Here is a 13,851-nt window from a genome sequence, read left to right as displayed (position 1 = left end):
CCCACCCCTTCAACCATGCTGCAAATATGAAGACAGACCATAGGCTGTACGTCCAGGTGACCAAGGTGTATGGAATTAGGGTCTGCACCTTTTAGTTGTAGGATCCTGCAAAACTTGCTTGACTTCTCTGAGTCTCAATTCCTCACCTATAAAGAGTTAAATAAAGTCTTTCCTTTCAAGGGTTGCTGTGAGGCTTAACTGGGAGGATACATGCTGAGTGCCCTGCCCAGTGTCAATGCTGGGCCCCTCCCTTCCTCAGAGCCTCATATGAATGTCTATAAATATGGACATGTTGTACAGCTCATAATGACATGTACTTCGTCGATGTCAGATCTAAAAGGGTTTGTGTAGAACAGAGCAATTCTAATGCATTGGCCATGTAAAAATGTCTCAAGGTTAAAAGTAGGAATGATCTGCTGCATGTAGATGATTCTTGCTGTGCAGCTAAAGAAATGCTCATCTTCTCATAGACTGTAAGGCTTCTTTATGATTTTTGCCATGTTCAAGTACAAGCTGTGCAATTATAGACCCACATTTTTGAACTATAAATAGGCTGGCTTTTTATTTAAATCTACCTTAGAAGGAAGCTATATCACAACTTGTTCAGCGAATGACTGCTTTAGGCCTGCCCCAGGATATCAACATAAAGATCCACAGGGTCCTTGTGATGTCACATGGTTAACGTCCTATGTCAGCACCAGATTTCAGGTCTTTTCCTGGATTAAGCTAACTTCTATCATTAAGCAGTGTGTGTGTGTGTGTGTGTGTGTGTGTAAAGTGGGGGTATGCTTGGATCTAGAGGCCAGAAGTAGCAACTTGCACATAGATGTCTCGGCAGCATATTTAACTTCCAAATTTGAGATCTGACCATTATATATTGCAACCATTCCAATTACTTGCTTTCATAACTGAATAGATTATCTAGGAGAATTTGTAGGATATAAAATTCTTCACATGTAAAATTCATTCTCAATATACCTAAAATTTTATTCTAAATTTCTCCTTTGTCCAAAGCATTGTTTCCTCCATAGACGAATACCTTAAGTCATTAGCATTTCAGGATGAATTTATTTGGATTGCATTTTCTTCCAGTGCAGAGAATATATGGGTTTCTTAAAAAATTAGTTGATAATTGCCTTTGGAAAGGATAAGCAATAAGATCCTGCTGTGTGGCACTGGGAACTATATCTTAGTCACTTATGATGGAGCATGATAAGGTGAGAAAAAAGAATCTATACATGTATGTTTACTGGCTTACCATGCTGTACAGTAGAAAATTGACAGAACACTGTAAACCAGCTATAATTAAAAAAAATCATTATGTAAAATAAAATACACCTTCCCCCAAAAAAGTAGTTGAGGTAAGGGTTCCTGAGACCCACTGCACATGTTTGCTTAGTGCTGGTCTATAGTTAAATGGCCTCTAGTAGATGTGATTGACTCAGATAAGGAGACTGTCATTGGGGCAACAGAAGGGCTCATCTGAAGGCAAAGGTCATTTGCTGCTCACCGTGGCAAAGGGGTAGAGTTGCAAGCAGGGCCATGCTCTGAGAACAAGCTAAAGGCAATAGTCACGCTAGGTTGTGCAAAGACGGCTAGTGCTGATGGTGGGGCACGTTCTGCACAGAGCAGTAAGCCCAGGTGATGTAGGCGTAGGGAAGGAAGGCAGGAGGAAGGCTCAGAACTGTCTACCTAGCCCCAAATAAGGCTTATGGTGACCATCCATATGTAAATGTGTAACAGACCCTTTGCCAATGAGAAGCTGATCACAGCGCATGTCCAGGAGAACTGGCAGGTGATTTGACAGGTATCTCCAGGCTTAGTTCCCTCCATTACCAGCAGGTTTCTGTTCTTTCTTCATACCATTAAGGATGTGTACTATTTCAGCTGCCATGTGCACTTACTTAATCTATCCTTTTCAGCCTCACTATGCTCCTCCTTCCCCTTCTCGCTACCCAGTTCTGTCTACCACCCCACAATAGAATCATCTTCCATTGAAAGTCACAGGAATTTCTGGGAATTTGGTCCGAACCAGTGAAGGTGCTTGTTAGCTCCTATTTTTCATGACCAAGGTGTCTCAGGTCTTCAGTCCTTTCCCAGAAAGGGTTGAGTGGCTTTCTCCCGTACCCTTTGTAGTATGGGAGTCCGGTTCTTGGAAGCAGGGGCTGTCTCTGTAGCCTGCCCAGCCCATGATCAGGCCCTTGCTGGCTCCCTGCCATCTCCCACCCCCTGCCTCTTGGGATGACGTAATCCTCCCTTCATCTCTGTGGGAATCCCAGCCCTGGAGGAAGGAACCGGGCAGGAGGCAGGGTACCTTGGTGAATATGAGTCATCAAGTCTGATGACCTTTACATTTGTTATCTGTTTCCATGGTCACAGTTGGGTCTCAGGATGGCAGACAGCCTTCCATACATAGTGAATCGTTACGTCACTCCTTAACAACTTGCACGAACTTCCTGTGGCCTGTAGGATAAAGAAGTGTATGGGAGATGCTCTCAACACTAGCTTTGAGTTCACATTTCTCCCTCTCCTGTCATTTGGTCCCAGGGCTTCATTCCAATGCATACTGGGTTTCTTCTCTCAAGATCTGGTTCAGACAGGGCCTCCCTTGGAAGCCTTCTGAGACTTTGCTGATATGGAGGTGGCCTCCTTCCCCTGGGCTCTTGCAGCATGTGTGTCCACTGTGTTCAGGCAGTTCGCCCATAGTGCTATGAGTTTATACATCTGTCAGTCCCCTCCTCCTTGCTCAAGGCTGTGAGCCTTAGTCATTTGATGGTCCTCAGAGCCTGAGTTCTATACCTGGTTCTCAGCAGACGCTCAGAAAATGTTAACTGAACGAATGCAGGAAAAGGGAGAGAAAACTGGTCTTCTACTAATTTACTGAGCAGAATACAGGTAGGAGGACACAACGAGGCACGGACCCAGTAAAGGGAGCAATGGTGCTTTAATGAAACGTCTTTCAAATCTGTGAACACGTTAGCCGTGAAGTAAATGCTTTTATTCTTTCCACAGAACAGATTTCCAAACAATGATCACAATGTTTAGGTTAATAAGAGGCTGGACAGATGAGGAGCCAAAGAATGTTGTAAAACAACAATCCCATCAACTATTATATCAAATGCAAATTTACTGAGACATCAAGAGACTACATGTTTATAGTTACATGGCTACAAACAAGACATTATTACAGTAATCAAGTCCATAAAACTAGAAAACAAGCCATATAACAAAAATGCCTTTCCTAAGCTATTAAATGAGCACAACACAAGAGACAAACCAATTTTCTACTTGAAGCAGCTTATAGCACCAACATGTTGGCAGGACCATTGGGGGGGGGGGGGGGTAGGCCGTTGGACGGAACAGGAGGATCTCAGCCATCATCTACTTTAAGCCCCTTGTTTTACAGATGGTGAAATGCAGGCCCAGAGGGATGACATGCCTTGTCCAAAGTCACACAGCACAGGGACACAGGATTGGCTAGACAATGATGACCCAGGCCACCCAGCTCTAGGTAAGTAAGTGCTCTATGTTCACATACAGATAATTCTATTTGATTCAATGTATTTTTTTTCCCTATTAACAGCTCTACCATAAAAGAAGTCAATACAAGTTATAACACACTCTGGTATTATATTTATTGAGAAAGGACTGACACGTACTGTGATTCACTTCTTGGGTCTGTATACATCTTATCAAAATAGGGAGTAACCACTCAGATGACACGATCTTAGCTGCAAATTGATCAAGAAGAAGGCATCTGAAGGGCAAGTGTGGCACATCCTTCACGACTTCAGTTAACTTATGCCTCCAAATTACTAAATCATGGGTGTGATTTTTTTTTTTTCTTGATGATTTAAGATGAGTAAAGTACAAAAATAGTCCAAATAAAGAGCAAATCAGGTCTTTTCTTTAAAGGGTACACATGGCCCTTTTCATTTTGGTAAGGGAAGGACAGGTTAGACACCTGATTCTTTTTAGGAAAAAAAGTAACTACAACCTCTAGTTTGTGAACCACCTCATATAGAAAGGGTTTCTCTATTTTTTTTTTTAAAGTGTTTCTGTAAAATACTTTGGAGTCATGGAATGCTGTTTAGCGTATCTTGCTATGGGCCTGAGGCCTCAAATGGACAGTGTTATGATGAGTTAATGAAGATGTCAGAATAGAAAAAGAGATCACTTTTAACCAAAGCAGCATTAAAGACAGGATAGTGAACATGTTTCAATAGCTTCATCGCTATGAAGCCAAGAAGCTGCATGTACAAAAGTGATTACATGTGTCATTACAGTGGTAGTGGGAAAAAAATAACACATCCTGGACGTGTCCATCAGCATCAAAAACCAGCTGCTGAAGAATAGTTTAACTGTGGCTTCATGAGTAGAATAAAGCCTGATAAATAAAAGTGACTTCTCTGTATCATATATATATATGTGTGTGTATATATATATTATATTTTTTTCACATAGACGTCTAGTCATAAGTAAATCAACATTTAACTCCAATTTTTTCCCCCTTGGCTACAGCATCAAAGGATTTCATTTCACTTTGCTTGAACGTGACCTATACCTGTTTAGGAAGTTACATGCTGTTCGTGCTCAGAGCCTTTACTCTATCTGGCCAGCAAAAATAAAAGTGAACTCTCCTGGGACCTCAAGTCCACTCCTTAGCACTACAAGCATATTAACAAATATATAGCAAAACATACTTGTTTTCTGTTAGGTAAAAGAACATGTTTTAGGACTAAAGGATAAACTATGCTTGCTACCAAACATGTGTGCATACCAGTATAATAAAAGCAATTTCATGACAATATTTTGTAACAAGCTGCATTATAAATATTTAAGGAAACATGGTAAAAATCAGAGAGAAAATAAGATTAGTGTTCTAAAACTACTGCTAGAAAAATATTTTAAAAAGCATGTCTCATTACGTGAAGCATTAAATGTAAAGTTGTCACTTTAATGTGCACTTCAGATCTCACCTTTGGAAAGAGGGGAAAAAAAAAAAAAACCTTTCTCTGTCCAACAGGTGCCTGTGATTTCCTTGGAAACTGGACGTATTGCAGAACCAAAGGGTAGGTGACAAGTGTGTAAGGGTGGTGGTGTGATTTTCACATGGTCTTGGACGAGGCAAGGTGGTACACAATGCTGAGTAGTTAGGTGACTGGGAAAAATACGGACTATATTTGAGCAGTTTAAAACCAGTGTTGCATTTGCCTGCAATAAGCCTAATACTCAAAGCCCAAATGTGAGAAGGGGGCTTGTGCCACGGGGCTGGATTGTCCAGAACTAGGGAAAACCATGGTACATAACTCCTTCTTGGGGTTGACTCCTTTTTGAGAACAAGGTTTTAATCCATCATTATTTTTAACGAGCTGACGCTGACTTAACATCAAAGGCTGAGTGTATGGTTTGGGAATGTAAGTGAGCATTGAAAATAAAGACCCTCTCTTCCTCTTTGGTAAAGTTAACATAGCCTCTTGGCCATAGGAGATGCCTTCTTTTGGGATCCCCGCTGCAAATGCTGCGCATGTGTGGGGGCAGGCTTCATGCCCAGAGGAAATCAAGGCACCCGACACCAGCTGCTGGAGCCCATGGACCCAAGTAGTGAACCACTGAATGAATCCAATCCTCTTGGATGTTGCGTGGAAAAGGTAAGGGTGGGGCTGATGCTACCAGTTTGTGAAAAGAGCCTAAGTGTCTTGATACTTTTACGTTCATTGGGTGTTTCTGCCCCATCACCTTCTACCCACTTGGGGAGGTGAGGATGACCTCTGAAGACAGACGTTCTGGCAGCAGAGGAAAGATACAGGGAGGCAGAGAACGTGAGCTAAATCACAGAGAGCAGCTGGTTTTCATGCATTCCTGCTCCCCTCTCAGCCAGGCTCAAGGCTGCTCTGTCTCGTTCCCGTGGTTAGAGAGTGGACATTTCAGAGGTGTCTACCCCTGATCCCGAGACTATGGGCCCTGGGTACCACCCAAGAGCCTCCTCCCTTTTTCTAGACTCAGGATCACTGAAGCCTGAAAGCCCTTGGTGAATTCATACCTCCTATTATAAAGGGGCTTTTAGCTCAGGTTTTAAAATTTTAATTGGCACAGTTTATTGTAGCCTAGGAGGTCAGCAAGATTTCAAGAGGAGAGAGATGACTTCATTACTCAATTACAATGCACACAATCGTAAGGGAGTTCTTGACTTTGTGCACAGTTACTACAAGCAAAGAATTTAATTCCACCGACACACAGCTCACGATCAAGGTATAGCTTTGGAGCTGAGGAACAGATGGTATGGCGAGAGAGACATTTCAGTACGGAAATAAGCTTTGAGATGTGTATATACAAACACACAAATATATATACACAACACTCCTCACCCATGTATACTGTACAGATTGGCACAACCCTATTAAGAACACGCGATGATAGAAAGGTTTTAGGCCGTAAGTTGTCTTGGCATTTTAATCTAGACGAATGCTCAGGTAATTGGGGTCTTAACTGGATCATTCATATATTTATTTTAATGGTGTTTTTGAAAAGGCCAGATCAACTTTCCTTTAGCAGTCACCCCATATGACACACTAGTTACCAAAGGGAAAACGAGACTGCTATTTTGTATTAATTCAGTAAAGGGTATTTTAGAGCAAGGACAACTTGGAAAATAAAGACTTCAGAGTCGATGATTCCAAGCTAAGAGCATTTTAGTGATTAGCAGTGGTTACCAAATAAGCCGAAGGTAAATCTTTTTAAGGAACTGCTCAAAATTTGCTTTGTTGGGACGAGGGGCGGGACTGCTTGACTTTTCCTCTATAAGATGATGCAGGTTTTCTTATCCTTGAAAGGGTTTTCTGAAGTTGGTATTCCCATCAGCAGAGGGTCATTTCTGGCATGTTCCTCGCAGTAGGACATGAGGTCCGCTGATGCCTTGGAAACCTGGTATGTAGGCAAGTCAAAGAAAACAAAGAAAATACTTTATCTGCATGCTTTAAAGCTATCTGAATACTAACCCATTGGGTGGAAGACTTGGGGAAGAGGCTAACCAGCGTCTCGAAGTATCACTCCCAGATTACCTGCTACTTTAAAAGGGGAAAGGTGGGGAGTTCCCTGGTGGTATGATGGTTAGGACTCAGTGCTTTCACTGCCTTGGTCCTGGTTCAGTCCCTGTTCTGGGAACAAAGGTCCCAGGTGAAGCCGCTGTGTACCATGCCCACCCCTGCGCCCAAACAAAAGGAAAAGGTACTTTAAATGGACATTTCTGATAAGGTCTTCCTTCACCAAGTGATCACACTGACATCAGCTGTCTCCCAGGGTGAGTGTGGAACACATACCGCCAGCTAGCTAGTATTCCCACCAAAACATCTAGCCAGATTCTGACTGTGGGCAAACCATCCCATCTAAAGAGCGGGCCATTCTGCAAAGTGAGTGACCGGGATTCTTCAGAGCTGGACTGTGTGTTACATACCATTAGCAGCTGATGCTCTGTGTACCAATTGTACTGTGGTTAGGTAGCAGAATGCTCTCGGTGAAGGAGCAGGGTAATGCGTCATAATGCCTGGAAATCACTTTTGAGTAGTTTCAAGAAAAAAATCACACGAGTATGTGTGTAGAGACAGAGACAGGAAATGTGGGAAAAGACTAACAAATGGTGAATCTTGGTAAAGAGTAGGTGGGAGTTTGTTGTTATAGCTCTTCCAGAGGTTTGACATTTTTCAAAAATATAAAAATCAGGGGAGGGGAAGAAGCCAAGCACCTTTAATTCAAAGGAAGGCTGTATCTTGGTTTCTGTGGAATAAAAAATTGATCAGAATGCAGCAACAGAGTTAGAACCAAATTATGGTCTCGGAGCCAAAACTCTGAAAGAACAAGAGCCAAGGTCTGGGAGACTTGCAAGACTTGGCTTGGGGAGATAAAAAGAGGGACAAAAGCAGCGTGGGAACAGGCATGAGTTAAAAATGGACATGCCATGTCCTGGTCAGCAGTCTGGGTAGGAGACCCTCAGAACAATTGGATCATGGTCCTTGGGCCAGGGGCTCGGGGCTGCCAAGCCCTTGACAGAGCGCGGGAAGCCTCCTGTTTTGAAGACAAGGTGACTATCTCTCCCGGCCCAGAGGAATTTATCAGGTGACTGCTTCGGTATCGAGGAAACAGCATGACTCACAACATTCCAAGGTATTCCAACATTGCTGCCTCGCTGTCTCTTGGGATTTGGGGGGCAAAGACTTCCAAGTCGGGTGACCCTACCAATGCCTTCTGGGTTCTTCCAGATCTCAACTAAGGCTGGCAATGGGCACCCTGGGTGCAGAAGGTGGTCACCGAAGTCCACACCCACTGAAAGAGCGGCCGTCTCCTAAACGGGAGACCTGGTTGCTGCACCATCTGCCTTGCCTGGGTGATGTTGTTAGGGCCGTGGCTGCACCGATAATGCTAGAACACTTCAGACATTCCAGAGGGATGACCAGGGTACTGACAAAGTCCACCTGGAACCCCCGTCTAGACGGAGAACACGGCAAGCAGAGGGCTTGACCATGTGCATTCAGGGAAGGCAGGTCCTCAAGAAATCCTGTCACGGGTTTTAGGTTTTCTGTCCAAACAGAGGCGAACTCAGACTGGCTCAGCCGAGCTTCTGCCATGGGGCTTGTGCTATTAGAAATCAAAGTTTAAGACTCTTGCTCAAGGAGAATCCTGGCACTTGGCTGAACTAAAGGGCACCACCTTCTCTGAAATGGAGCCTCGCCTTGGGCGAGCAGAGGGAGCTGGTCCGAAAACGTGTCGGATCCACTGGAGGCTCCTACCTTTATTCTTTCAATGGAAGCTTCCATCCTCAACTGCTGCACCGTCCTCCTTGCCTGCGCGATGTTGTTGGTGCTGGCTGTTTTGCTTGACATCTTCGGTGAGGGTTTTCACCTGAAATACGAAGAAAAACAAATTTTTTCAGGGTGAAGAACAGTCATCTTTAAGCTGTTTCAACATTCATCATGCTTTGTGTTACTTGAGGGGAAAAGGATGCATTGCCAGTCGCCACAGCCTCTGGGAGGCAGTTCCTACAAAGCCCCTCAGCCACTGGAGGGCTGGCCTGGGTCTCGAAGCCTGCAATCCTTTTGAGCACTTTCTGCAGAAACCCCGTACTCGTGGTTCCATCCACGCACCCCCACATACAGCATAAAGCAGCCTTTCCTAGGATTTTCTTAGGGGAAATAAACACACACAAACGGCTGTGGTACTTAGGAGGCCTCCGGCACCCAGGAGCATGTGCAACTGGAGGCTGCGTCCCGTGTGCAGGTTAACATGACCGCCCTGTATGTTAAGAGGAGCTGTGACTGCACTTCGTCTTGGCTCGCTTACCCAACTATTACACCGATGCAAGTCCTGGCACCAGAGAACAGCCAAAGAGGGCTTCTGGAGACCTTTGCACAAAGGGTGCATTCTGAGGTGCTATCAAGACCTGCGATCGTTTGCAGAATGTTAGTTGGGCAGATAAGGGTGTCTTTATGCCAGAAAAAGTGGGACCCTTTCAGCTGAAAGACTCTCAATGACAGAGCCACAGCAAATGTCAAATGGGATAGCGCCTCGAGCCTGAAATATTTAGTGAAACTTTATCAGTCCCCGCCTTTGGCCTCTCTCTGGCCTCATCCTGGTGGCCAGGGCGCTTGCTAATCCCACCCATGTTCCTGGGCTGACTCTTCTCTCGGGCCTGAGCCCTTGGATTCTAGGCTGCCTTTTGCCTCCCTCTCCCCAGCCACCTGGTGAACAGCAAAGGAAACATCCTGGACCTTGAGCTTCGACCTGTCTAGTTGTCCAATGGCACAGTCCAAGGGGAAGGCGGGCCGAGGAAGAGCACTGCCTGGCGCCCCTGCCATATATGGCTAAGTGATGGCACTACAAGAAATCACAGAGCTGGCAGGCCTGGCAGCAGTGTGGCAGTTTTATGACTCAGAGCAGGTGGACAGTAGGTGTGCCACCCCGGCGCTATGCCGGGGCGCAGCAAAGTCTTAGGGCGCCGTGGCGCCGGCAGCAACCCCAGGCTGACTCAACCTGCTGGACGGGCCGAGGCTGCACAGAGCATAGCTGCAGACAAGGCTGCAGAAAACAGTAACCCAAGGGCTCCAACAGAGTCCATCAGAGGTCTACAGCGCTCGGAATGCTCCTGAGGGCTGAGTTCAAGGACTTGGACACTCTGAGGTCAGAGGCATGTGGGTCAAATGCACCAATAACACGGTGCTTTGAACTGCATGCAGAACTTTGAAATCCAGCCTCATCAGCCAGCTTCACGTTCCTGGTTTGTACCCTGCCTCTTCCACTTGCTAGCTGGTTGACACCGGCACTTACTCAACCTCCGTGAGCCCATGTTTTCTCATTTATGCTGTGTTTTTTTATAGTAGAGGGATACTACTGTCTTTGAGGATTCAATTCACTGATCCTCATGTACTGTTTAGCATAGGAGCAAGGCGCTCTGCACCCAGCAGCTGCTAGGATATTTGTCCTGGGGAGTCACACCTGGCACAATGAACGGGAATTCCCTGTGTACCTGTCATTGTCCTCCTGGTCATTGGTCAAGAGTTTTGATGGACTGGTCTGGGTGGGCTATAGGCATGGAACCTAGGCCTCCTGCTACTGTCTAGTGTCAGGGCAGAATGGACTGGCTGGTGACAGCCCACTGGGGATTGCCCTAGAATAAGGGAGCCCAAGCCATGCAGGAAACTGGGAGGAGGCGTTGTGTGGCAGGGCACAGTGGCCTTGCCTTGTCCTAGGCTTTGGGAGACCTGATTATAACACACTTCCTAATGCGATGCCTCTTCCTCAGATTCCTCAGTCATCCTGCCCCACCCAAAGGAGAGGCCTAGGGTCTCCTCCCAGTGACTTGGTTCACACCCCGTGGCCGGGCCCAGCCCGTTCTGTGCTCCCAGGCAAGCGCTTATTAACAGAGCCTTTGAAATGGGTCTAAGGCAGCAGGCACTCGCTGTGAACAGTGCACAGTGCCCCAACCCACAGCACGGGTCCTTGCTTCGTTCCCTGCAGTGCGTCAAACCGGGTTCCCCGGCCAGCTGGCGCCGGTCCTGAGGACTGGCCCCCAGTCTGCAGAATGCAAATGTGACACCCTTTCTGAGCGGCCTGTGGTTTCCAGGCTGCACCCTCCGGACTTTCTGAAGGTTCCCTCTGCAGGAAAATAACATCGAGCATTCTCTTCGTCTTCTCAAGCTCCAGGGCATAAAGCGTCCCAGGCCTGAGCAAGTTTTCCTGTAATTGCAGAACATTTCACACACGTATCAGGACTGGGTCAGCCTCAGCTCCCACCCATGTGGCCGTAAGCAAAGAGTCCACAATGGGGCTTTATTTATAAAGTGCTTGGGTCCGTCCCCCTAAAATTGGTGAGAAACTTTGCATCTGCTACACGGAGGACTTACTTCCTGACTGTCTTATAGTCACGATTATAAACAGCCAGCGGTTCATAGCTCGTGCTTGCCAGCTCAGCGCTTGTTCAGCTTCCCCCACTCCTGACATCTGTGTCCTGACCTGCTCCTCCACAGCCTTCTCCCCCTCCCTCAGAGTGCTTCCTGCTCCCTTCCACTGGGGAACCCTCGAGAAAACCCCAGGTCCACCGAAAAAAGAACATCATTTTTTAAGGAGACAGGCTTCCTAGGACACCTCAAATCAAAATTACATTGTTTCAACTTAAAGGAGCCTCTTCAAGGAACTCAGTCTGCTGGGCTGAGTTGCCTTGCGTGTCCACAAGCAGGTTGTTTGACGCCTGAGCGGTGGGCCGTGTTTACAGGCCCTGGAGGTCTTGCTGGGGACTTCCTTCCCATTTGCAGCTGCCTTGCATCGCTCAACAGCTGGGCTGGGGCAGAACCAGACCCAGAGGCTGGGATGCAAACATCTCTGAACATCTCTGCATCCTCAGACGGTTTTCTTCGGTCTTCCCTCAGTGGCAGGGATGTCTGGCTGTTTGTTTGTGCTACTAGTTGGATAAAAAGCAGGCTTTATTCTTACTCCAAGAATAGCTTCCAAGACAAACACCACCTGATATGTGTATGGACTCTTAGAACACAAATGTGCTTTTATCTGCATCCATCTGTGAAGCTTCACTCTCGACCTGAAAGGAATTTTACTTTTTCATCCTTGCTTTAGAGAGGAGGCAACTAAAATTAGAAAAAAACTTGCTCCAAGTGAATCCAGCTCACAGCCTTGAACCAGTCCACAAACCTCTCCACCCTGGAAGTCACACCTCCTACTCTATCAAGGAAAGGATGCGATTCCAATTAATATGATCCATAAACATTCAGGGCATCACCAAACAGTCCACAACATGGCTCTCAATCAAGGGTGACCTCGACACTCCATGACCTGGAGGTGTGGCCTTGCTCATGGCTTCGTGTTTCTGCAACACCCCTTCTCGTGCAGAGCTGCTGTTTGTCTGTCTAGTGTCCTGGAGGACAGGCCTCCCCTCTCATATCCACAAGCTAAGCCAGAATGTTCTTACTGTGGCTACCAGGCTTGAACTGAGGCTGGCATCTGGACATTCGGAGTGCCAGGGCTCTGTCCCACCCAGAAAGGCCCAGGCCTGGGCCTGCCTGTGCAGACCCCCAGGTTTGATAAAACCCTGCCTATTGCTTCTGCAGCCCCTGTTTTCATTTTGTACTTGTGGCTGAGAGATTTGCATAAGCATGTATAGTATTTAGCTATTCAGATACTTTGCATTGATTTTAATGCTGTTATTCATCCGAATCCTCAGCTTCCTAGAAATTCCTAGGAACAAGATGTCGCATTAGGGCAATGTGGGGCATTTTCATCTTTGTCTAGAGGGGCCTGGAGCAGGGAGAGGAGGGTGGGGATGGAAAGTGTGTCACAGAGCACACTCTGGGAGGAAGGCACCAGGAAGCCCCAGGATCTGAATCACAAGTCCTCATGGCCTGACCAGTAATTGAACCACTGGAGTGAAGCCAACATGCTGAGCAAACACACCCCTTGTGAAGGTAATAAAAGAGCAGCCTGTGAAAAGTCAGCCAGCTTCCACTTACCCTTGGATCTGGATCCTTCCATCAACTAGCCACGTCTTAACCCCAGCTCTCTGCCTGCCCCTCATCTGCTCAACGGTGGCAGCAACCTATCCCACAGGCTTGCTGGGAGGACCAACCGAAGCACCCAGGCTAATGCATCCGTGACACACAGAGGTTTCCCCAGTGCTGGGCCCAGGCTTCTTAACAGGACGGAAAGCACACATTCAATGGGAAACAAGGGAGAAATTCAGACAGCAAAGAAGAGATCCCTGGTAATCCGATCAGGTAGCCGCATCTACTAACAGGGTCCTGGAAGGAGGGCAGGGCATGGAGAGTCAGGTCCCTAAGAACAGTTTTGTTTTGTTTGTTTGTTTTCTTTTTAGGGCCTTGCCTGCAGCATATGGAAGTTCCCAGGCTAGGGGCTACATGGGAGCTGCTGCTGCCACCCTACACCACAGCCACAGCAATGCAGGATCCAAGCTGCAGCTACAACCTACGCCACAGCTCACGGCAGTGCTGGATCCTTAACCCACTGAGTGTGGCCAGGGATCGAACCTGCATCCTCATGGATACTACGTAAGAATCTTAACTGGCTGAGCCACAACAGGAACTCCAAGCACAGTTTTTCTATTCTCATGAACACTTATGATTTTCCATCAGAGCCTGTAGGCTGGATCTAGACAGCAGATGTGTTTGGTTGGGCCCCACGCAGGGTTAATTCAATAGTGAGAAGTGGAAAGGAGGGAGGGAGGGAGAGAATGTGTGTGTGTGTTTTAAATGTAATTGTCATTCCTTGAAAAATGAAGAGACTTCACTTTGAGTAATTTCTGGAAAAATCAGAACAATCTTACAAAAGTGGGCTGGC

General features: G+C 46.5%; 1 protein-coding gene across 2 annotated transcripts in view; it reads right to left on the bottom strand.

Annotated features, from left to right (window-relative positions):
- Positions 1-2,925: 2,925 nt before the first annotated feature.
- GNG12 (G protein subunit gamma 12) overlaps positions 2,926-13,851 on the bottom strand; it is a 136,035-nt gene continuing 125,109 nt past the window's right edge. For both annotated transcript variants that reach the window (XM_047788694.1, XM_047788695.1), the window contains exons 3-4: positions 8,784-8,895; positions 2,926-6,924 (exon numbers count right to left, since the gene is read on the bottom strand). In XM_047788694.1, the coding sequence (XP_047644650.1) occupies positions 6,799-6,924; positions 8,784-8,876 (219 nt within the window). In that variant the 5' untranslated portion in view covers positions 8,877-8,895 and the 3' untranslated portion in view covers positions 2,926-6,798. The remainder of the gene's footprint in view (positions 6,925-8,783; positions 8,896-13,851) is intronic.

The sequence above is a fragment of the Phacochoerus africanus genome, chromosome 8 (assembly GCF_016906955.1).
Source record: "Phacochoerus africanus isolate WHEZ1 chromosome 8, ROS_Pafr_v1, whole genome shotgun sequence".
In the NCBI taxonomy this organism is placed as follows: domain Eukaryota; kingdom Metazoa; phylum Chordata; class Mammalia; order Artiodactyla; family Suidae; genus Phacochoerus; species Phacochoerus africanus.
Note: the sequence above shows the minus strand (reverse complement) of the source record. Positions and strands in the feature narration are given on the sequence as shown.